At 42.0% G+C, this 24,788-nt stretch overlaps 1 protein-coding gene across 1 annotated transcript; it reads right to left on the minus strand.

Annotated features, from left to right (window-relative positions):
* Positions 1 to 1,462: 1,462 nt before the first annotated feature.
* capn9 (calpain 9) lies at positions 1,463 to 23,879 on the minus strand. Its single transcript, XM_053477337.1, has 20 exons — positions 23,523 to 23,879; positions 19,421 to 19,490; positions 18,742 to 18,860; positions 18,512 to 18,645; positions 17,625 to 17,793; positions 16,726 to 16,809; positions 16,504 to 16,589; positions 15,752 to 15,829; positions 14,821 to 14,981; positions 13,204 to 13,358; positions 12,921 to 13,129; positions 12,591 to 12,627; positions 12,308 to 12,388; positions 11,905 to 11,962; positions 11,745 to 11,809; positions 11,467 to 11,535; positions 10,071 to 10,149; positions 3,426 to 3,542; positions 1,950 to 2,008; positions 1,463 to 1,828 (listed from the first exon to the last, which is right to left on the minus strand). Exons 1-20 carry the CDS (start codon positions 23,727 to 23,729, stop codon positions 1,802 to 1,804), a joined length of 2,064 nt encoding a protein of 687 aa, XP_053333312.1. The 5' UTR covers positions 23,730 to 23,879; the 3' UTR covers positions 1,463 to 1,801.
* Between the last annotated feature and the right edge of the window lie 909 nt (positions 23,880 to 24,788).

Consider the following 24,788-nt stretch of genomic DNA (forward strand, 5'->3'; position numbering starts at 1 on the left):
GTTTAACCCCTACATGAATTTTGGTTTAGTCGATTTGGAGTCGTCAGTAAACGTAAATGTGCTGAATGGCGACATCTAGCGGTGAAGTTCGGAAAGTTCCAAATAGTATGATGATAATAATAATAATAATAATAATAATAATAATTTTTATTATTATTATTATTATTGTTGTTGTTGTTATTATTATTATAATTATTATCAAAATAACGACGTTTATTTAATATTTATTACCATTACAACTACCATTCCATACAAAAATTACATAAATATACCTGCTCGTTCAGCTGCTCTTATTGTTTTATATTTCATTATACATTCTTCAAATATTTTCTATATTGTGTATTTTTGTTGTACAGTTATTTATTTATTTTTTTAAGTTTAGTTTATATATTTTATTTTATTCTTTTCTAGTTTTATTTACCCTATATTTTAATTCTCATATTAGTCTTTATTTTAGGTCATGAGCAGTTGCCCAAGCATTTCACTGCATATCGTACTGTGTATGACTGTGTATGTGACAAATAAAATTTGAATTTGAATTTGATATTTGTTTTGTATTCCTAGATTAATCCATTAACACATTTTAGAATTAATACATTCATACCAATTGAGAAATAAATACAGTATTTCCATTAATACAATTAATAACTTTATTTTTTATCATTTATGTGGTATGAATGATATATTCGTTAAAAAAAAGTAGTTAGTAGTTGGTGATGTATATATGTATGTATATAGTTATAGAGTGCATATTTAAGTAAAATGACATCACAACACATCAAAATGACCCAAGATCATAAAGAGCTTTAATAAATCAAATAAATTGAAACACTAACAATTTTTTTTTAAATTGTGTTAATGATTTGGCTAAATAACATTAGGAACCAATATGTAGTGGCATAATCCCGATTTGCAATTACAGTCTTCATGAAATTTGGCTTTTTCAATTTTAGCACAGGTGGTTCCATCACAGACGTTCCTCACCGAATGTAACCATAGGCAGCGTTACCATCAGCTTTTGTTCATGACATACTGTCAGAGTGTCACAGTAGGTAACGTCATCTATGTCTGGTCGAGCTCAGCACAACAGCACGACCTTAAAAAGGATATTGTTTAAATCTATTTTTTGCTCCTTTTGGTAGTTTTTGTTTGTATCTATGTTTATATTCGCTTAATTATTGCTTTTGTTTACTGGAATTTATTTATCAATTATTACAATCTAAATTAAATAAATGAATAAATGAATACACTAACTTGGTTTATATTCTGTATATAATTTTTTGTGCATAAATAAAATATTAATTAACCTATTTAATCTTTTTATAATTATTTATCATCAGCTCTAACGGAATTTAAACCCATAAATTCAACAAATTCAGTATTTATAATGGGAAAAAAGCATTTATCTATTGATTCAGATGTGCACAAGTCATTCAGCTCATTCTGGCTGTTTGAAGTCAAATCCATCTTAAGGTGTCAACTTTATTATGTTTATTCTTGAGGAATCATTTACACAGATTTTACCAAATTTATTTGTGAATTCGTTTATTCTCAGCACAAGTCACCTAAAAATCTGGGGAAAAAATGATTCACAGTCGGCCAAATGAAACTAAAGCAAACATGTAAAGACCTTAACATGTGCAGGAGCAGATTTAGAGTCCAACTTCTGGTCAAGAAGGTCTTCGACTCAACGCTGTTCAACTTGTATAATACAGAATAGTTCTTTAAGCAACACATGGGCCAGGGTCACTTCCTCAGGTTTCGTTTTATACATTCATTCATTCATTCATGTTTCTCTCCTTCACACATTCATGGACAGCAACAAAAACTGTAGGAAGATGAAAATATGATGTTAAACAGAGAAAATCTGATCATTTGTAAAGCATTTTATTCTTTTGAAAGAAATAATATGTTTTAGTTCATTTATAAAAAACGAGACAAGTACATACTTGTTGAAAGTTCATGGTCACCTCGCCTCTATTTTGTGTGTCCAGGGCTTGGAAAACTCCTACAATATGAAATTACATACTGAATTAGAAGTTGCCAGCTTTAATACATCCGATTCAAGTTGATCATCAATTAATCATTTAAGTATCAGTGAATAAACAATATTAAGCCATGATAAATCTCAGCAAAAGAATCGACTATTTATCCTTCTAAATGGCTCAGTGCAATTTTCTATAAAAAAAAAAAAAACAGCAACGTCTAAGAAAAAATGTGGGGAAGCGGCTGATATCCTGCCCCGCCAGAAACATCACCAGTTTAACCATATGGGTCAAATTACTGGTCTGTAACAGGTTCTGACAGGGAAATTTCTAATTAGTGGAATTGAGCCATGAACACAGTATGAGTCTATTGCAGACTGATGGCCGTGTTAGGGTAATAAGGGACGCACATGACGGACCCATCATACATAGTGTCCACTGTACAGGCTTCTGGAGACAGTGTTATGATCTGGTGTTGCTTCAGTTACTCAGGTCTAGACTCTGCAATGTTATGGGGCAATAAAATGAAGACCTGAATGTACCGAATGACCGAAGTTTTTCTTCCACACCGTCCAACATAATCAAAGCTTAAGGAGTTCAATGAAACCTTAAAGTGTGAGACTTTTTATTTTTTGGCCCGGCAGTATATACAGTATGCGAGTCAGCTCTCCATGTTCAACTTAAAGAATCGACTCGGTATCAAACCACACACACCACTCCTGTGGAATTGATTAAATGTTATATTTACTAAATAAAAGTAAACAGACAATATTATATAATTTTAAAATAATCTGTGAAATGTAAGCAAATTCATTTTCAGCAAAACCTGTGTTACTTCACCTGTGTTATGGCTAGTTCTTATGCTAGCATTAACTAAAACACCAGCTAATGGTCATGATAGCACTATTGCTAATACAAAATAAAAGCTACAGTATATTGACACAAAAAATGAGAGAAAACTTTTAATAATTAACATTCACTCAGATGGGTTTGGAAAATAAAAAATAAAGACTCCCTATGACAAAAATAGTAATATCATTAATCGCATTTAGCATCAAGTGCTAACTAAACTTCATTTGGTCAACACTGAAATTGAGCCACAGTTAAAGATTTAATTACAAACAAAAGAATATTCTACAAAACAGTAAGTTGTTTATGTGAAATCTGGGACGAAATGCATATTACGTATATTGTGTGTAAAATACATATAACATTTAAATTACTGTAACCATAATATTTAGCTTTCAGCACATTTAACTACATTTGTATTAAACTGACTTTGCACATGAACTCCTGCTGTTTAAAAAGGTAGCACCAGGTAGGACTAATCTCACTACGTTAAACCTGACTTAATGTAATGCATGTTTCAATGCAATTAGTTGCTAATTCATTTAACTAATATAACTAATTCATCATTAATTCGAGTTTCAGGTCACTCACGGAACATGCTCTCCAGGCGGACGATGCAGGTGAGGTACTGGTCGAAGTCGATTTGGAAATTCTCATCTCCAAACCTCAACGCCATCAGCTGAAGGAGTTGATTATTCAGTTGCATCCCTTAAAAAAAAACATTATCTTGTTTAATCACCACTTATAGAAAAAAAACAACAACTGAAAAATATAATTCTGCAACTATATTGTCCTTTAAAAGCCAAGCGTGGTTTCATCATTAAAAACCAGCACAAAGAGGTATAACCAGATTGCCACATCAAAGATCCTGAAGCTTGTGCCTGTCCAAAACTTTCTCCGATTTTAAGTTGCCTATAATGTCTTGAGTGGCACGGCGGCTTAGTGGCTAACACTGTCACCTTAAACTGCCAATGTCCGGGTTCGATTCCTGCCTCTGGGTCTGTTTACATGGAATTTGCATGTTCTCTCTGTGCATGGTGGGTTTCCTCTGGGTACTCCGGTTTCCTCCCACAGTCCAAAGACATGCTAATTAGCATTTCAAATTGCCCATAGTGTGTGAATGACAATCGGGCGTCGAGCTGCCAATCTGACCCTAAGTAACTGCCATAGAAATGACAGATATATCTCGAGGTTGGTGAGTATTTTTCGCCTGATGTGCAAGATGGCACGTGGACAGACCAAAATTCTCAGGCATTTTTAAATTCGTATAAATAATAGTTGAAATTCTGACATATAAGAAATTTGACTATGGTATGCACTATTGTTTCCTAATAAACTGTAGTGTATTGGTACTGTACTTCAGACATATGGTAGGCACATAGGTGGACAAGAAAGCATGGCTCGCAATCTCTATTCAAGTTCATCCCAAAGGTACTGGATGGGGTTGAGGTCAGGGCTCTGTGTTAGGGCCAGTCAAGTTCTTCCACACCAAACTCATCAAACCATGTCTTTATAGTTGTCATGCACACTCGGAACGCGACCGGCACTAGGACCCGGAAGTTAAGCGGTCGCAAACCAGGAAGTATAAAAGAGGTAAACAAACCATAGCACCTCGCTCAGTCATTGAGTTTTGCCGATGCCACGTCTGATTCCTGCTTCTAACTGTGAGTACTCACCTTTTTGGTTTCAATTCCTGATCGAGTGTGTATTTATAGGACGCGGGTTAGATTGTGTCTTTCCCTTACTCCCCATCTGTGAGAGTCCTTAGACTAAAAGCGTGATTATCCTGCCTACTCGTGTTTCATCCGCGTTTGGGTTTACCATTCACGCTACAAAGGGCTAACCGCTAAAGCTACGTCTTCTGGTCATCTCAGGTTAGTTCTTGACAGAATGACTGAGCCTTCCGCGGTGAACCCAGCGGATTACGCGCACCTCTGCGATGTGGTTGATCAGCATGCCAAGCTCATCAACACGCTAACCGGGGAGATCGCTAATCTGCGCCGGGACCTCCAAGACGTCGCGGCCTTGCGCCGCGAGGTCGCGGAGCTCCGGCGGGAGAACGCGGATCTCCGGGCGGCTGTGGATAGCGCGGCTAGCCGGTCTCCCGTCGCGGCGGCCGCGGCGCCGCACCAACCCCCCCCCCCTCCTTCTGATGTATTTTTGGCACTTCCGGATAAATGGGACGGCACGGACGGGAAGTGTAATGTGTTTCTAACAGCGCTTGATTTGGTGTTTGAGTTCAATGCCACCAGGTACTCCACCGATCGGCTACGCATCGCGCTTCTGGTCTCGTTGCTATCCGGGCAGGCAGCTGAGTGGGCCACGGCAGTTCTCCGGGCGGATTCAGACACCGCGCACTCATATAACGAGTTCACCCGCCAACTCAGACTCACCTTCGAACACCCAGCGGGCGAGGTGGAGACCGACACCAAGCTCTATCATCTGCGGCAGGGAGGATCGTCCGTGAGCCGGTACGCTGCTGAGTTCCGGACCCTCGCTGTGCAGACCGACTGGGGAGATGCCGCGCTCCGGACATCCTTCTACGAGGGACTGGCTCCACGTATCAAAGACGAGCTCGCCGGGCGAGAGCTTCCTGCTACCCTGGAGGGGATGATCCAGCTCTCCCTCCGTATCGATCAACGCATCCTCTCTCGCCCGAAGCCAGCCCCTAGGACCCTGCCGCCTGCACCTACCTTCTCCTACACCACGCCACGACCACCTACTGCTTTCACCACCTCCACTACTGGACCTATCGGATCTCCACCTCCTGCCGTGGTTGACACCGGAGCCGGGGAACCCATGCAATTAGGACGCGCCTCCCTGACCGTGGCGGAACGCGAACGACGGTATCGAGAGGGGCTGTGTGCCTACTGTGGGTCGGCGGCGCACCACCGAGCTACTTGTCCAATTCGCCCGGGAAACGCGCAGCCCCGGTGAGTGGAAGGAGAGACTCACCGGGCCCCCTCCACCTCTCCTCCACAATCGACGCCACCATCTCACGTTTCACGGTTCAGGTAAACCTCCAAATTGGCCACAAACGAGTTCGAAGCGCCGCGTTCATCGACTCCGGTGCCGCGGGTAACTTCATTGACTCTAATTATGCCAAAGATTTGGGGGTGAGGACTGAGGCGTTATCCCAGCCGGTAAACATCACTTCGGTCGACGGTCGGCCCTTATCATCCAGCCCTATCACCCATCAGACCCAACCCATCACGCTCGCCATAGACCAACACCAGGAGCAGATCCAATTTCACCTTACCACCATCTCATCACCGCCCATCATCCTCGGCTATCCCTGGCTGTTACAGCATGACCCGATCATTTCGTGGACCCGGAACCGGATTCTCCAGTGGGGGCCGACCTGCACCGAACTCTGCCTACAGGCACGGACTGGGACGTGTTCCAGGGAGTCCGAGGCCCCCGACGTCGACACCAACGCCATCCCTATCGCCTATCGAGACCTGGCTGAAGTTTTTTGTAAGAAACGCGCCACCCATCTCCCGCCTCATCGCCCTTACGACCTGGCGATAGAACTTCAGCCGGGCTCCGTCCCTCCCCGCGGCCATCTCTATTCGCTATCCACCTCGGAGACGCAGGCGATGGAGGAATACGTCACCAACGCCCTCCGTCAGGGAACCATCCGGCCATCCACCTCGCCTGCCGCCGCGGGGTTCTTCTTCGTCAAGAAGAAAGGGGGCGAACTTCGCCCATGTGTCGACTATCGGGGGCTAAACAACATCACCATTAAGAACAGACATCCACTACCACTCACCAACTCAGCCCTGGACGCCCTTTCTGGTGCCACCATATTCACCAAGTTGGACCTCCGGAGCGCCTACAACTTGGTGCGCATCAGAGAGGGTGATGAGTGGAAGACGGCTTTCATCACACCCACCGGACATTATGAGAGCCTGGTCATACCATTTGGACTCTGCAACGCACCCTCGGCCTTCCAACAATTCATAAATGACGTCCTCCGAGACATGCTGGGCCGATGGGTGTTCGTCTACCTGGACGACATCCTCATCTACTCCCGCCACCTGGAGGAACATATCCAACACGTACGTGCTGTTTTAAAGAGATTGCTCGCTCACCAACTGTACTGCAAGCTGGAAAAATGTGCTTTTCACCAGCACTCCACCACGTTCCTGGGTTTTGTCATCTCGCCCCAGGGTGTGGCCATGGACCCGCAGAAGCTAGAAGCTGTACGTCACTGGCCCTTACCCAGGACACTCAAACAGCTTCAGCGGTTTCTCGGGTTTGCGAACTTCTATCGTCGCTTTATCCGGGGCTACAGTACAGTTGCAGCACCATTGACCACATTGACCAGGCCCTCACCTCACCCATTTCAGCTCAATCCCACCGCCATCTCAGCCTTCAAGGAACTCTGCCATCGTTTCACCACCGCCCCGATTCTTCTTCATCCGGATGCCAATAAACCCTTCATTGTGGAGGTGGACGCGTCGGATGTGGGCGCCGGCGCGGTTCTCTCCCAGCGAGGTCCAGACCAGAAACTGCACCCTTGCAGTTTCTTCTCCAAAAAATTTGACCCCACTCAGCAGCGATACGGGGTAGGGGACCGCGAGCTGTTGGGCATAAAGTGGGCTTTGGAGGAATGGCGTCACTGGCTCCAGGGCGCCAGTGAGCCATTCATCGTCTGGACCGATCACCAAAACCTGATCACCATCAAGAACCTTAAGCAGCTCAATCCACGACAGGCACGGTGGGCACTATTTTTCGAACAATATAATTTCCATCTTTCTTACCGTCCGGGGTCGAAGAACACCAAAGCCGACGCCCTATCACGCCAGTATGAGGACGACCTCCCCCGGACGGAACCCGTGCCTGTCATCCACCCATCCCGAATCCTCGCACCCCTCCACTGGGATTTGGAGACCAGGGTCCGCCAGGCACAGGCGGCGGAGACCGAACCGGCAGGTGTGCCGCCTGGACGACTCTACGTACCCCAACAGCTGCGAGCGGAGGTTCTCCAATGGGGGCATTCGTCCACCATCGCCGGACATTCTGGGGCGCGACGAACCTTATCATTTATCCAACGAGCGTTCTGGTGGCCCTCCTTGAGGAGAGACGTCCGCGAGTTCGTTCAGGCGTGCCCGGTGTGCGCCAGGGCAAAAGACACAAACCAACCAACTCCAGGAGAACTCCAACCACTCCCAGTTCCTCGACGGCCCTGGACGCACATCGCCCTGGATTTCATCACGGGCCTGCCGGTTTCAGAAGGTAAGGACACCATTTTAACCATCGTTGATCGGTTCTCCAAGGCCGTGCACCTGGTGGCCCTAGCCGGACTCCCATCAGCTAAAGACACCGCAGAATTGATTTTGGAACACGTAGTCCGACTGCATGGGTTCCCAAAGGACATCGTCTCGGACAGAGGGCCCCAGTTCACAGCCCGGTTCTGGAAGGCCTTCTGCCGTCTGATCAATTCCACCTGTAGTCTGTCGTCCGGTTACCATCCCCAGACTAATGGTCAGACGGAACGGACCAACCAACAACTGGAGCGCTACCTGAGATGTTTCGTGTCCGATCACCAGCGCTCCTGGGCCCGCTACCTCAAATGGGCCGAACTGTCCCACAACCTACACGTCTCCTCAGCCACCAACCTAAGCCCATTTGAGGTGTGCCATGGTTTCCATCCTCCCATGTTCGACCATCAAGAACCGGAGGTTGACGTACCATCGGCCCAACAGTTGGTCCGTAGGTGTCGGCAGATATGGAATCAAGCGAATCGCGCCATCCAGCGAGCCAACACCAGCTACGTCGCCCAGCATCGCCGCCGACACCCACCGGGACGGTTGTACCACGTAGGTGACAAGGTATGGCTATCAACTAAAAACCTCCATCTGCACACCGAATCAAGAAAACTATCACCAAGGTTCATCGGACCATACCGCATCACGTTACGGATTAACCCTGTCACCTACCGGCTCCAGCTGCCTGCGGCGCTCCGGATCCACCCAGTCTTCCATACATCACAGCTAAAACCCTTCATCACTTCACCTCTGGTTCCACCCACCCCCCCTGCTCCTCCTCCCCGAATCATTGACGGCGGTCCCGCTTACACCGTGCGACGAATCCTCGATTCGCGACCTCGGGGCAGGGGCACCCAGTACCTGGTCGATTGGGAAGGCTACGACCCCGAGGAGCGATCTTGGGTCCCAGCACGGTTCATCCTCGATCCTGAGCTCATCCGGGACTACCGTCACAGGGTATCCTCCACCTCAGGACCGTCTGGAGCCGGTCCTGGACAGGGGGGTACTGTCATGCACACTCGGAACGCGACCGGCACTAGGACCCGGAAGTTAAGCGGTCGCAAACCAGGAAGTATAAAAGAGGTAAACAAACCATAGCACCTCGCTCAGTCATTGAGTTTTGCCGATGCCACGTCTGATTCCTGCTTCTAACTGTGAGTACTCACCTTTTTGGTTTCAATTCCTGATCGAGTGTGTATTTATAGGACGCGGGTTAGATTGTGTCTTTCCCTTACTCCCCATCTGTGAGAGTCCTTAGACTAAAAGCGTGATTATCCTGCCTACTCGTGTTTCATCCGCGTTTGGGTTTACCATTCACGCTACAAAGGGCTAACCGCTAAAGCTACGTCTTCTGGTCATCTCAGGTTAGTTCTTGACAATAGTCGTTGCTTTGTGTACTGCAGGACAGTCATGTTGGAATTGGAAAGGGCTCTTCCCCAAAAGGTTGCCACAAAGTTGGAAGCATAGCATTGTCCAAGATGTCTTGGTATGCTAAAGCATTAAGACTGCCCTTTACTGGTGATAGGTGGCCTAATTGAAACACCTGAATTCAATAATTAACGGACTACTTTTTCCATATAGTGTATAAGTTTGCACATGAATATAAGTATCATTTATAATACATCTATACAAATGTAATTTTTTAAGTCACTGTAAACAAAAACATAGCGAACCATGTCTGTAAAACTAAAGCATGTACCAAACCGTGGCTATTGCGTACCGTTATACTGTCACACACTTCCACTGAATAAAATAAGTTAAATCTTATGTAATAACAATTACAATAATATTTTACGTCAATACTGGCTAAAGCAGCAAAAATCCATTATTTCCATTCAACAATATAGCAGCAATAACCAACTAAAGTGGTTCTCATTCTTCTTCTTCTTCTCATTATTATTATTTTTATTATTATTAATGTAGCATATTTTTGCGATAAACTCTCAACAGACTGTGTGCTCACCTACTGATTTGAGAGCAGACCGAAGCTCATAAGTAGACATGGTTCCACTCCGGTCTGTATCGAACGACAGGAACAACATCTGTAAAAGAGGTGGCAGGAATTTGTAAGGTTTGAATATTAAAATATTCAAAACTTTCCCCTGACTGTTAGCTACCTAGAATTTTATTCAATAAAGTTAAATGAAAGCATTAAAACAGTGTAAGCCAAATGAAATGTCTAAGACAAGGTGTTTTATAGATATTTAGTGCCCCCTACCCCCACCCCCACCCAGCCAATCATCTTACTTGGCCTTATTAAGAAAATTTAATAATAGAATTTAACATCAGTAAATTTCAACTTTTAGATATCAGCATGGGGTTAATTTGCCAGGCAAATAATTGAGGGTAAAAATAAGCCTTATAACTGTTACTGACTTTGAGTGCAACTTGTCATGTCTTCCTGTTAAATGAGCTTGAGTAAACTTTGTACAGACTGCAATCGAATCTGATTTGTAGGATCGATTGTCAAAGACTAAATAAAAGTAACCTGCTTCCAAGCTGATGCCTTTCTTGATCGGATAAACGTCGGATAAAAACGTCTGGCAGTCTGAACAAGGCCTTAGTAGCTATATATCGTGCTGCTTTTAGCACAGTGTAATTTAAGTTGGCTTTGACCATAAATCATTTAAGTTTAACTTTTAGACATAACATTTATGCAAAGAAAGTATATTTCCCTCTATATAGTAACTGTCAGTATATTAAATATGATTTATTGTTCTGATATACTGGTAAACTGAAAAGATTTTATAATGTTAATATTTCTTGTTGCTACACTTACTGATACTAACTTATAATTAACAGAGAAAAAGATATTCATATTCAAAAACATATTCACAATATACAGAATAATATATTGTATTAATAACAATATATTCAAAATACATAAGCAATTGCCGCTTTTCATATATTAAAATATATATTTAAATGTATATCTTAATGTATGTAATTTTATATTCAACAATATACTTTATAATATATTGAGTTTGACTATATATATATATATATATATATAAAATTCTTTTTTTTTCAAATATATTAATAAATTTAATAAATATAGGAATTAGTTTCCTATAGATTGAAATGTATTACATAATAACATTAAATGTATATAACATAACATTTTCCTTCTTTAGACATAACACTTATTCTTTTGACATTATTCTTTAGACATAAAATGTATCCTCATTTAAACATAAAATTGATCTCTCTTTAAACATGACATTTATCCTCCTTTAGACATAAAATTTATACTTTAAATATAACATATACTATATAAAGTAAGGCATATCATTTGGAGATTTCTGGAAAGAAATTAGCTTCTCCTTGAAATTTGAAACAAAAACATTTCAGATTCTTACCATCCATTTCTTCATCTTTTCCCAGAAGACCTTAAACTCCTGAAACTCAATCATTCCTGAACCATCCACCTTTCCTCCTGGTTAAGGAATATCTGACAAAATCTCAACATCTTCCACATCAGATACTTAACACATAACATCCGAGGAATAAACAAGGAAATAACCAGCATCATCTAACTTAGCCTAATAATATTTATCATAGCATTCCCATAAACGATTAACAGTATCAGCGTTTTGCGTTTGCACTTCATGTCCCAGGAACCAGCGTTAGAGGATACGTCCATCAGGTTGATGATACTGTGGCATGTGCTCAGACTGACACCGTCAAATTTGATCTCTTTCCCTGTTATAAATGATAACAAACCAAGCTTAGAAGAAGAAGCAGGATGAATCATGCCAGGTTGTGTTGTGCATTAGTGTGAATAAAGACAGACTCACTCCTGCTCAGCACTCCGTTTAGGAGGCCCTGCAGCTCCTGGGCGCTGATGGCCTGGTCCTATATGCACAGAGCGAGAACTTCAATCAAACATTGTAGTAAACAAGTCACAGCAGTTAAGACAAAAGTAATGGCACCCTATGAAAGGAGAAAAAGTTAGTGTTGGTCTATGGGAGCAGATGAGCTGCAGTGGCTGAGCTGCATTATTGGATGATTTATCTCACGTCACACTTTTTTTAATCTTTCTTTTTTTGTCATTTTCATTAGTGTCACGTTTTTATTGGTCAAGTTTTATTGGTGTCACTAAATCTGTTATTGCACTTTTGCACATTAAAGCTTGCTTAACAGGATTATACAGGATTTAGACCTTAAGTAAGCATCTTTGTTAGAACTTTGTTGTCTTACAGAGCCAGCGATCTGTTCAAACAGCTTCCTCAGGCCTTTTTCCTCCTTTGTCTCCTCTTCGGGTTTGGACGGCTCCGGTGGCTACAAATTTAAAAATGTTAAAGTTTTTTATTTATTTATAATATTTAATGTGACATGTACTGTACTTAAAGAATGATCTTATTACAAGGACAGTAAAAAAGTAAAAACTCGGCCCTCTAGATCACCTTTGTAGTATGATCACGTGTAAAGTGTGGATAAAAAATGAGTTAAGAAAAGTTTAAGGTTAAAAAAGGTCACTCACATCAGGTAGGTCAGCCTGGACAGTGTTGCCCATCTCCCTGTTCACAGACAGAGCATTTAGTCCATATGCCTTATGGAACACAGATATAAGCTTCTACAGTAGGTTTAGTGTAAAATTCCCATGGGACTTCTTCTGTTTGAACCCTCCACTAATGAAACACTGCTATAGGTGCATAAGTGTAGCAGGGGATTTTTACTCTCATAACTAAGTTCTCAAAAGTCTGTTTAACTTGAACACCCTTCAGAGTATGCATTTTATTTGTACACTGGCTGAATGCATTGCCTTTTTTATACAAGTAGATTTAATAACACAGAGTGACAGCGTACGTACAGTGCTCCAGCCTTGGTCTCGGAGAAGACCCGCACCAGAAAGTCAGCCTCCTTGTGGGGCTGGAAGATGGTGGGAACCACCAGGTAGCTGCCCGGAGGGAGGAAAAAACGCTCGGACACTTCACGTGTGTTGATGTAGGTGCGGCTCCGTGCTTTCGAAGGGTTAAAGCGGAAGAAATCTTTTTCTGCATGGTCCTCGTTATCCTGGCACTGGAGGAAAAACAGAGCTTAAAACTCACTTCCAACCTCTACAGTTGTTTATCCAGACTCTCACACCCTCTGACCTGATAGACAGCGAAACCGATGGTCTCCAGGTCAAGCCCCTCAGAGCGCAGTTTGCGCCGGTTCTTCTGCATGAGGGCCACGATGACACCACACTGATTTGTGTGGTTCACATCTTCCAGCTTTATCTTGAATTGTGGGTTCGTCCAGAAGGTGTCTGCGGAGACAACAAATGTGTGATTTCAATCCGGCGTTCACCGAAAGAGGCTGTGTGCTCACTAACACTTTCTGAATCAGAAATGATCCACCAAGTGCTGGCTCCTCTACATCAGACATCACAGAAACTAGACTGTTGAATATGCTTCTGGAAAAAAAAAACTTGCAAAAGCTTCAACAATTTTAGCAACATGATAAGACAAACAGTTCAGGCAAAAACTTTGTGATTGAGCAAAAAGGCCCTGCATGCTCTCTGCAACTGTCACACTCTGAATGTTATTGTGCCAGATGCAGCTAAAGTGTCTTTGCTAGCTTTGTGTGTCATCTGGTATATCGGGCGATGGATCCCCCCCACCCTAGAGATCTATCCGTCTTTTCTGTGACGGTTACTTATTGGGTCAGGTTGCCGGCTCGACTCCTAATAGTCATTCACACACTCCGGGCCATTTGGAAATGCCAGTTGGCATAACCTGCATGACTTTGGACTGTGGGAGGAAACTGAAGTACCTGAAGAGAACCCACCGAGCATTAGAAGAGCATGCAAACTCCACAAACACAGACCTGAGGTGGGACTCGAACCCCCGACCCTGTAGGTGCAGGTCCACAGTGCTAACCACTACATCACCATGCCGCACTTTGTTGGCTTCATATACAGTACAGTATCCAAAGAAGAAATAACAGGGGCAGCTACAGTACCATTCAAAAGTTTGGGGTCACTTTCTAACTCTAATGATGGTTCCTGATTTTTATTTCTTTCTACACTGTAAAAGAATGCTGAAGGCGTCCAAAAAATGCATTAATCTCCTTTGAACAGTTAATGGTGAGATGTGTCTACTACTTCTGCTCTGTAAAGACTTCATAACGCCTCTAATCTGAGGTGTTTTTCAGGCTAATAACTCTAAATTCAAATTTTATTTGTCACATACACAGTCATACATAGTACGATATGCAGTGAAATGCTTAATGAACTTCTCGTCTGCGGCAGAGGTAGGTTTTGGTCTCGCCCTCCTGGGAAGGTCTTCATGAGAGCCAGTTTCATTATGGTGCTTGACGGATTTTGCAAATGCACTTGACACAATACTGTTCTTGCAAGAACTATTATTAACCCATTTATTAATACCCAACTATTTTAAACCCAATTTACTGACCCAAATAGTAATAGTAATAGTTTTACTGTTTCAAACGAAGGAACCCTTCTTCTAGGTTAAATATTGATATTGATATTATTTTCTAAGACTGTGTAAACAATCAACAATTGCAGAGATGATTGTGGAGACAAACCGGTGAATGACTTCTTGGGTTTGGAAACTCAGAAATGAAAGATACTTTGGGCATCATTATGGGTAAAACTGCTGTATGTCCAGTAACCACATGCTAGCACTCAGTGTCTGTTGTGTTACTTCTTTTATCAGGCACTGCCTTAAAAGTTTTTAGGCCTAGCTTTTTTAAAACTTTGTGCTTACCAATGAAGTTCCTGCAGCCTCCAGCAGTGGAGCCCCGAATCCAGCTACCCTCCAGAACGTTCACGTTCCACTTCTTCTTGGTGTCATCTGACAGAGAGTCTGGAGTCAGGTTACACAGCTCCACCCTGTCGTAGTTTGACTTGAAATCCTCAAACTCCATCCTGCAACACAACAACCGGTGTAGTCAACACTGGCCCACAACAAGAGACTCCATTTGACCAAACCTTGTTTGGGAAACCAGTTCCTTACACTCTATAGTCTTACGGATTCAGTTGCTTCTTTTGGGGGTCATTTACCAGAATGGGTTCTGTGCTACATTTACAGTATATATTCGTGTGGCTTTTATGCAAAGTGAGTTACATACAATTAATTGAGATAGCACCACACTAGGGTACATGTTCCAACCATGATACTTATTTGGTACAATGGTACATCTACTCTATGCTGTATGGTACATGGTTCTATGTACTGTACCAGGATACTGACAAATTTATATAGTATATTACACCATTGCATATATGCAACATTAATTAAATGCCATAGTGTAGGTTGGAACTCCTAATATTACATTAGAGAAAGATGGTACTGCTAGTAGTACGTTCTGACTTTTATAATCCAGTACAGTATGTACTACTGTATACAAGCATACTATATTCTACAGTACATACCCTGATACTCTATAAAGTCCTATGGTGCCTACCATGGCCATGTCTGAAGTACGATGGTGATACTAGGGTATAATATGTTTTTTTACCCTATAACATAGTAAAATTTCTGATGGAAGTCACAACCCACAAACCAGCAGATCAACCTTTTAGCCGCTGAGTCACAGCTAGAATGTAAGAACCTTTAATGAATGACTGGAAACCATTAATTATACAAAATTTAGCTTTTCCAAGAGGAAAATGCAGAATCAAAGCAAAGCTCATACCAGAACTCCCCATCATCTGTGGCGTTTTCAAGCAGTCTGACTCTATCTGCTTTATCCACAACACTCCACTCTCTGGAACTGCAAAGGAACGAAAGAACATTGGAAATGTAAGATTGATTTAGAAATCAATTCCATTATGTACTGTGCATAACTGTGAAGTTAGAAGAGATACTAGGATTGCAGATATTAAAGCAATAAAAACCTGATCAGAGAGTGTTTGACATCAACAATAAAGTCAACAATGAAGTAAGAGAAGTCATTTGCTTCAACCGGAACTATACGGTATTATCACCTATATAATCTTAGCAGTATAATTCCACCTTCAACCAATGGGAGTCCAGGTCTAAGAGGTGGAAGGATACAGTACCAAACTGCCCTGATGAATAAACTTATTGTGGTTGGCCAACATGGCCGCCTCCATAGCATTACACTATTCATCTACTCTGTTCACTGTTTAAAGATGACTGGCTGTGTCTTGAAACAGTCTGTATGCATGGAGTTTGCTTGTTCTCCCCGTGCTTGGTGGGTTTCCTACAGATCCTGGTTATTATCCAAAGATATGCAGATTATGATAATTGGTGTTCCCAAATTGCCTGTAACTTGTGTGATTGTTGACCGGAGGTCCTACTACGGTTGTAAAGATGGGAATTAATACAGAGGTCACAATTGGCCTCCAGGATCCCTAGTTGGACTACACAGGTTCCTAAATGGATGGATTAAGTCTATGCTTTATGCTGAAATCATAATCATACTTATCGCTCCAGGGGCCATTCCACTCCACCTGACCCCAAGGGTTTCTGACACGGATCAGTCGCACTTTTGACCCTCTGTAGTTCACCTGCAGAGGATCAGAGACACACCAATGGATTAAGAAACTGCACAAAATCGATTTTTTTGTGGATAGTTTGTCAGCCCTTATGTAAAGGATGTTAACTACATATTCAGATGGTTCGAATGAGAGCTGGTGAAATTACCTCTGCCAGGCCGGTGATGGAGTAGGCATGACCTTTGACCAGGCCTGTGGTTGTCTGAGCTTCTGATTCAGCTGAGCTTGTGATCTAGAGGGAAAGAAATATGCATGGAAAATGAATAAAGAATTGCTTACAGTAATAAGTGTTTCTTATTCGTTGCCTAACCCTATAAAGAAGTGTTTCCTTATTAAGTAGAACCACATTAGGGAGCGAAAATTCTGACCTGTCCAAAGAACCTTTGTTGAACCGCTTTATCCAAGAGAGTTTAATTAACCAGAATCATACCGACCTACTTTCACTCATCTGAATTGGTTGTAGAATAGTAAAAAAAAAACAATGAAATAAAAAATATATATACTCCAATCAAAAAATTTGGGGACACCTAATTTCGTGATCTTTCCTGATTTCTTTTTTTTTTCTTTCTACAATGTTAAACAATGCTGAATGCATCTGACAACTATTTCAGAACAGCTGGCCTTTGTGTCTTAGAATAACAATTGTCGTTATTGTTATTTAATAACCTAATTGCAAATATGTTATTTCATAGTTTTTAAATCTCAAGTATTGTTCTGGAATTTAGAAAATAAATTACAAAACAAAAAGCATTGGATTAGAAGGTGTGTCCAAACTTTTGACTGGTACTGTGGTTAAACGTCCCAGTGCTGTCATGCTCTATATCACTACTTGTCAAAAGCTCGTTGTCCAATCCGATTACTCAGACAGAACTAACTGTTGTAATTACTGCAGCTGCAGTTACACTGTGATAGATAAACATTGACCAGAATAATGTCAAGATAAAGTGGTCTAAGTACCATTGAAAATATCAGATGAAAAAAACTCATGGGTGTTGGGGGGAATATGGGAAAACATTAATTTCGGATTTTTTTTCTTCCTATTCTTACATCTATGGAGCAGCCCATCATTGAGCCTCTGTCCAGAGCCTTCTTTAGGATGACAAAAAGGTCTGCTGGAGCAGACTTGGTTTCAAACACTTCCCCGACTCCACCACTGAAGTCCTCCATGGCCTCTAGGGTGCTGCCTCCCTTCAGAGCCTCGTAGCTCCCGTTCAATCTGCAACACAGACATATTGTATAATATTAAAGACAAAAGCTTTTGTCACATGACAGTGAAATTAGTTTTTTTTTATATATATATATATATATATATCCCATTTAGGTAGCAGAGGTCAAAGTGAAGGGTCAGCCAGAATACAGGTCCCCTGAAGCAGATAGGGTTAAAGGCCTTGCTCAAGGGCTTGGCAGTGGCAGGGCTCGAACCCTTGACCGTGCAATCAGTAACCCAATAACCCACAGCCTTAACAGTTTCAGCCACCAATCCCCAGCGCGGGGCTATTTTACTACCTCATAGGGAAGAAAGCATGGCTAGAAAAAGAAAGCAGGCAACTAGCAGGCAAAAGATAACCTAGCTTAAGTCTAGCTAGCAGTCAGAGAAATAAAGCTAATCTGGTGAGTTCCGCTAAGTAAAGAAAGCTAGCCTATAGATAGAAACCTTGTCTGTTTGGCAAAAGCAGATTATCAGGAAAGACAAATTCAGTGCAACTAGTGATTGGTCTTGTAGCGAAAAAATAAAAAGGGTATAAATTAACCAAGCAAGCAAACCATAACTTGAAAAGCTAACTAGTACATCAAATCAAGAGCAGTAAAAGAAAGCTAATGATGTGTTAGCCCAGTGGAAATAGGCTAAACTAATACATTAGTGCAAACTAGGAAGTGAAAAATAAACTAATAAAGGTAGTGTAAGTGGTTTAAAAACAAAAAAAAAGTCGTACTTGGCATAGGCCTTCTCTAGGAGTGCGCTCCAGAACTCGTTGTTTTCGGCAGAATGGAGATACACCAGACTGTTCCTCACGCATGGCAGTCTGTCGTCTATAACCACGTCCAGCCATCGGTTATGCTGCCAGAACTATAACACATATAAACACACCAGTTTATTCAGTCATTTATTTATTAAAGGGTTAAATGTAACATCATTTTAAACCTCGGAGCTATTGGGAGTCACCTGGAAGTGAAAGATGCCGGCGTAGCCGAGATCAAAACTCTGGTCAGGTGGTACGACCCTCGACAGGATGTCTTTGTGTAGCGTCAGTGAGGCGATGGCTGCTAACAACCAGCAGTCTCCTACACATACACACACACACACACACACACACACAATAGGGTCAATATCAAAGTTATAATTTATTGCAAAGCTCTGAGAGAGTACTCCTATGTCAACAGTAGCAACACTAGCCAATCATAGGTGTCTTTGAGCTCAGGCAAGGGGAAGGGGTGGATAGCGCTTTTCTCCAATTGTGTTACGCTGCCTCCTAATGATGGTTTGAAACGATGCATTTAATGACTTCAGATCAGAAGAAGCAAGGGGTAGAGTATTATCCCAATCCGGTCTATTTACGTTCCAGGTTATAACACTACAAAAGTTGGACATGTTTGAATGTGCAAATATTTACTGTATGCATGGCACATATGACACATTAGGGGAAAAATGTAGCGTAGTGTACAACACTGTTCCTCATTAACACTGAAAAAGAACAAAAAGGCTTTGAACATTTCCTGTATACATTGACACAGAACACTGCAGCATTATGAGGTAGCAAAACTAAGGGAGATGCACTTCCAAGAAAAACTGTGTAATAAAAGAAACACATAAGCAATTAAATACTTATTCATCCAATGCTCACCTAGCTGTCCTTGACATATGTCTGTCCTGTCCGCTCCTCCAACAATGAACTTGGGATCTTTGCAGATTTGCTACATCATAAAGAGAGAGAGAGAGAGGGAAAGAGATGAGGTGCAATAAGAAGGAAATAAATGTATATGACACTGGAATGCTGTTAAAGTAAGTGAGGCTGGGAGTGACATTAAGGTGTGGTCACATTTGTAATTTTTGCAAGTAAAAATAATATTGAAAAAAAAACGTTTTACACACACACACACACACACACACACACTTATACTCCTCCACAGGTGAACGCCCAAGTAAAAAATGCAGTTCAACTAGTGTGAGTATTTAAAATTATTACAGTCTAAAGGAATGTGTGTGTGTGTGTGTGTGTGTGTGTGTGTGTGTGTGTGTGTGTGTGTGTACATGTTTGTTATCTTGTTGAGCACCTGCTGTCTTTAAAAGTAAAGGAATATCAGATTTTTTTGCCTGGTCCCCATTTGCCTGGTCCCTATTTGCCTGGTCCCCATTTGCCTGGTCCCTATTTGCCTGGTCCCCATTTGGCTGGTCCCCACAAAGAAAAATGCCTTTTAAGTCTTTTCTATTAAACAATAAAAAAAATTACTTTTATTTTGCTAAGGGTTATAATTATCGCTATGTGTAGCACAACATTAATTAGTTCCATTGATTGTTATGGTTTATGGTCTTACTATACTTGCAGGGACCCTGCATTAATTGCAAGGTCCTCACAAGTAAAGTAAGACAAACGTGCATTAATCCCGAATAAGACCTGAGTTACACATCTTTAAATACATTTTCAAAAATAATAATAATAATAATAATATATATATATATATATATATATATATATATATATATATATTTAATGATGGCTCTAACCATCCCCACTGACGAATATGTTGTTTAAAAAATGTATAGTAATATGTTAAATGTTAACATTACAAATGAAACCTTGCCCTAACATGCTGAAGGGATGAACTTTACACCAAAAGTTTAAACCATGCTCAAAGTAGCTGCACAGTATTTTAAATCTGAATTCTTGGTAGCACTCTTTCCAATATGCCATGTTAGCATGCTAGGGCGTGCGAAGTATTACCTTTAAATAAACATGCCCTTTTTTTCCGCCTCCAACCAGTCTGCTGAATGAGATCCAAGGAAGTATTTGCAAAACATTACTGAGAACTGCTCATTGTGCTCATCACACCCAGTGTGTGTAACTTTTTGCTGTTGAGCTACCCATGCTACTAGTGAGACAGCTGTGGTCCTGATCACTTCGCCTGATCCTGATAACCCATTCCAGCATTTAAAAAAAAAAATCTAACCAGTGAGAAATGTGCAGATGATGAGAGATGATCAGGCCGGTTATTAGTACACTGGTGATGCTGAATGCTGAGCGATTGGAACAGATGAGAGGAGAAATCAGGTTCCTGCAAGGTTGTTACATAAACAACCAGTTTATTAATGGTATATTTAGGCACTTTGCAGCCTGTCGCAGTAAAACAATTGTACCCATTTCTTTTATTCAATCTGCACTGCGTATATATTTGTTTTTTTTTCTTCTACAACCATTTGACTGAACCAGAAAAACCTGTTGTAACAGTGACAGATGGAGGAGGTGAAAGAGAAATGTTTGTTGTTTTTATGTTGTTAAACCAGGTTAATTTTCTTAGTTTACACATCCATTAAGAATTCAATTCAAAAAACTGTTTGGTTTCGCATTGGATGCATGGTGGCGTAGTAAATCGCACTGCTAACTTGTACCTTCAGGGTCCGGGTTCGATTCTCACCTCAGGTTTGTGTGCACAGAGTTTGCACGTTCTCCCCCATGCTTGTTGGGTTTCCTTTGCATATTCTGGTTTCCTCTAACAGTCCAAAGACATGCAGACTAGGTTAATTGGCGTTCCCAATTTGCCTATAGTGTATATGTGTTTTTTTCCCACAATGGATTGGCACCCTGTCCAGGGTGTACCCCGCCTTGTACACCTAACTCTTCTGGGATAGGCTTTACGCCCGCTGTGACCCTGCACTGGATAAGTTCAGGACATGTCCTTGCTTTACTCCGAGTCTTCCCATAAATCCACCACGACCCTTGAGTTAAATTCACTCAAATTTTTAACCAGTAAGACATTTCAAGTCTAATGTTTGCATATCTGTATGTCTGCTAAAACTATTCCATCTATTCCTTTAAAGCAGACGTTCACCCTATCAGCATGCTGAACAAGCAGCATTCCAGCAGATTGGCGTCCACCGAATTTTCTGTAGATTGTGAGACGGAATACTGATGGTGTCACAGGTCTTTGCAGCTAGGGGGTAAGAGTAATTTGCTGTGACTTTAAGTAGGATGGGCATACTCTTTCTCTCTTTCCACGGTCAATCACAGTAACGCAAGGCAATCATAGCAGTCTGTGAGTTCAATAAATTACTCTCTATGTTTGGTGACTTTCCTCCCACTGTCCGAAGACATGCATAGTAGATTGATTGGCGCTTTCAGATTGCCCGTAGTGTGTGATTGGTTGTGCAAGTATGTGTGCCTTGTCATGGGTCGACACCCCAACCTGTGTCCCCTGCCTTGTGCCCCGAGTTCCCTGGAATGGGCTGCAGGCACTTCTGAGACCATACACAGGACAAGCACTGGATGAATGTAAAACCCGGTATAACGTTGGTATGGTATAATCTCAAGATAACAGACATCAAGGGGTTTGGTACGGTAGTCTGTGAAGTCCGCTACAACCAGAGTTGGTCATATCACACACAAAGAAATACAGTACCTACATTATTCTTTAAAATTATACTGCACTTTGGTAGGTATACTAAAGTATCTCAATTTATCTGACTGTCTGGAGTTGGTGGTGTTTACAGCAAATCTTGGCCTACTTACAATATTCAACACACATTGCATGACACCTCGAGCTGATATTTTTTCTCTGATAAAACTGCACATTCAGGGTCATTGTTACGTCTCCGCAAGACTTGTTAACATTAGGCATTTGTCACCTCTTAGTTCTAAGGATAGATAATAGAGTTCAAAAAATAGTACATGACACTGCTAATGTTCCATTATAACCGAATAAAATTACATCCTCCAGCAACCTAAGGGACCTTACTATTGGTCCATTATATCCAAAGCTATATTTATGCTGGTGTACGGCTGAGACCTGCAGACCTGGTCCGGTACAGCCGTTATAACCAAGCTTCTTAGAATGAGATTATACTGAAATGGTGGATTGTGATTTGCACCATCCCTGTACAAACTCCCTCAATATGTTTGGAGTATTTTCCTATAGGGTCTCTGGACCCCACTTTTAAAAGCCAGTGCTATGAGTAATAAGGGTTGTTGTCCCATAATAAGTTGATTACTTTGTTCTAAACTTGATTCGTTTCTTATTTATCAAGGAATATAGACGATTACTTGATTGAGTAATCAACTGTTGAGGTATAAGTGTCCCTTTGGAGCTGGATATACAGTAGGTCATGCTTAGGCTTAATCTTTCCTCTCAAGGCCCAGGATGTCCAGCGTCACCTCTCTGGCACAGTTTTTCAGATTTAACCCCAAAGCCTTAACACTGTGCCAGAAGAACGCTGATTTTTTCTCAAAAGCAGTTAATATCATTACCTAATTGCACACGTTTTAATAGAGGTGGGGGGTAACTAAGTGCATCTTTCACCTTTTTGTACTTCGATTGAGTAGATTTATTAGAGGGGACATTTTACTTTTACTCCACTACATTGTCCAAGAAATATCTGTACATCTACTTCATTGCTGCATGGCGAAAGTGGTTGAAATAATACGCAGAACTTGTTGCAGAGACTGCTGAAAACAGCATGTCCAGAAGTGAGAAGTGAAGGGGGTTGAAGGTTAACCATAAAAACCCCTACTGTAAGCCATTGTACTTTACATACTTAAGTAAATGTAAAGGTGACTACTTTTTTCTTTACTTTTCCTCAAGTGTACATGTAAATGTTTTTCTACTTCTACTTTAGTAATATTTGCCATAGGGAATCTCTACATTTACTCAAGTATAGGATTTGTGTGCTCTTGACAATCCTCTCTTGAGTTTACACTCCGCTTTCTGTTCTCTACACTATGGTTGTGTACGTACCCCGGGTCTCTTCCATTCAAAGTCGACGGGGACGCTCTGGCTGTAGAAGAGAGCAGAGTCCTTGGCGGGGAAATCAGGATCCTCAAACAGCTTTTTCCTCTGCAGGCACTCCTGCCTCAGCTGCTCGTAGGTCTTGCCATCAGCCTGCGTGCTCTCGGCCTGGATCTTGTTGCCCGAGGCGCCGAACAGAGTGGAAGCAGAAGGCATCCTCACACCTGCTGCAGGATACACACAGACTCTCGCGAACAGAAAACGTAAAACAAGGGCCTAGCAAGGCACAATACGACTGTCACAAGCTCACCCTGCTGACTGACTGACACCCAGCTGTTTGTATGAGTGTGCGCATGTGTGTGTGTGTGTGTGTGTGTGTGGACAGGCTTAGCAGGTTGTTCAATCTTCTAGAGACGAAACTGGTTTGACGTCCTCTGCGAAAGTCGCCACACCTGTGGACACTCCCGCTGTGAGAGGTGTGAGAGCTACTATAACGCATGTGGAATGCTGTAAAGTTGGAAAAACATCAATTACACATGAAGAAACTACAAAAACAAGGACTATTATTATTTATTTTCTGCTCATAACTGAGTCGTAGACCTTTATTCATTGGTTTAAAACTGGCTGAGATGGATTTAAATAGAGTGTCACGGGAATGCACATGATCTGAGAGACACACCAGAAACGCCGAAACAGTATCTGATCGGATTTGTCATCTAGCTGACTGTTTCCTGTTTTGATAATTCTGGTATTTTTTAGTCTCCTAGTCATAAGCGGCAAAGCTGGAGTGATGTAGCTGAGGTTGAGGAGCCGTCAGAGCCAGAACATGTACACCAAGCTCACACTGCTGGCATTTCTGCTATCAGGGTTCTATTAGGGGTTTTCTTAGTTTGTGCAAGGACGGGTTCGGAGGAACTCTAAAATTGGATGAATGTTGTCATATGGTGACACCATTGGGACAAAGTTGTTTTTAAAAGTTAAAAAGTCTTTGGGTGACATGATGGTCTAGAGGTTGCACTATTGCCTTGCACCTTCAGGGTCGAGAGTTCGATTCCCACTGCGTGGTCTGTGTGCATGGAGTTTGCATGTTCTCCCCGTGCTTGGTGGGTTCCCTCTGGGTACTCCGGTTTCCTCCCACAGTCCAAAGACATGCAGAAATTTCCCTCTGGGATTAATAAAGTTCTAATTATTATTAGGGTAACTGGCATTCCCAAATTGCCCGTATTGTGATTGGGTGTGTATGTGCCCTGTCATGGATTGGCACCTTGTCCAGGG

The sequence above is a fragment of the Clarias gariepinus genome, chromosome 18 (assembly GCF_024256425.1).
Source record: "Clarias gariepinus isolate MV-2021 ecotype Netherlands chromosome 18, CGAR_prim_01v2, whole genome shotgun sequence".
Lineage (NCBI taxonomy): Eukaryota > Metazoa > Chordata > Actinopteri > Siluriformes > Clariidae > Clarias > Clarias gariepinus.

Coding starts and splice junctions, on each gene's coding strand:
- capn9 (XM_053477337.1), bottom strand. CDS start 23,729: ATGCCTTCTGCTTCCACTCTGTTCGGCGCCTCGGGCAACAAGATCCAG. Junction 15,830..16,503: donor AATGGCCCCTGGAGCGATAA/GTATGATTATGA, acceptor GTTCCTTTGCAG/TTCCAGAGAGTGGAGTGTTG. Junction 13,130..13,203: donor TCGGTTTCGCTGTCTATCAG/GTCAGAGGGTGT, acceptor TTTTTCCTCCAG/TGCCAGGATAACGAGGACCA.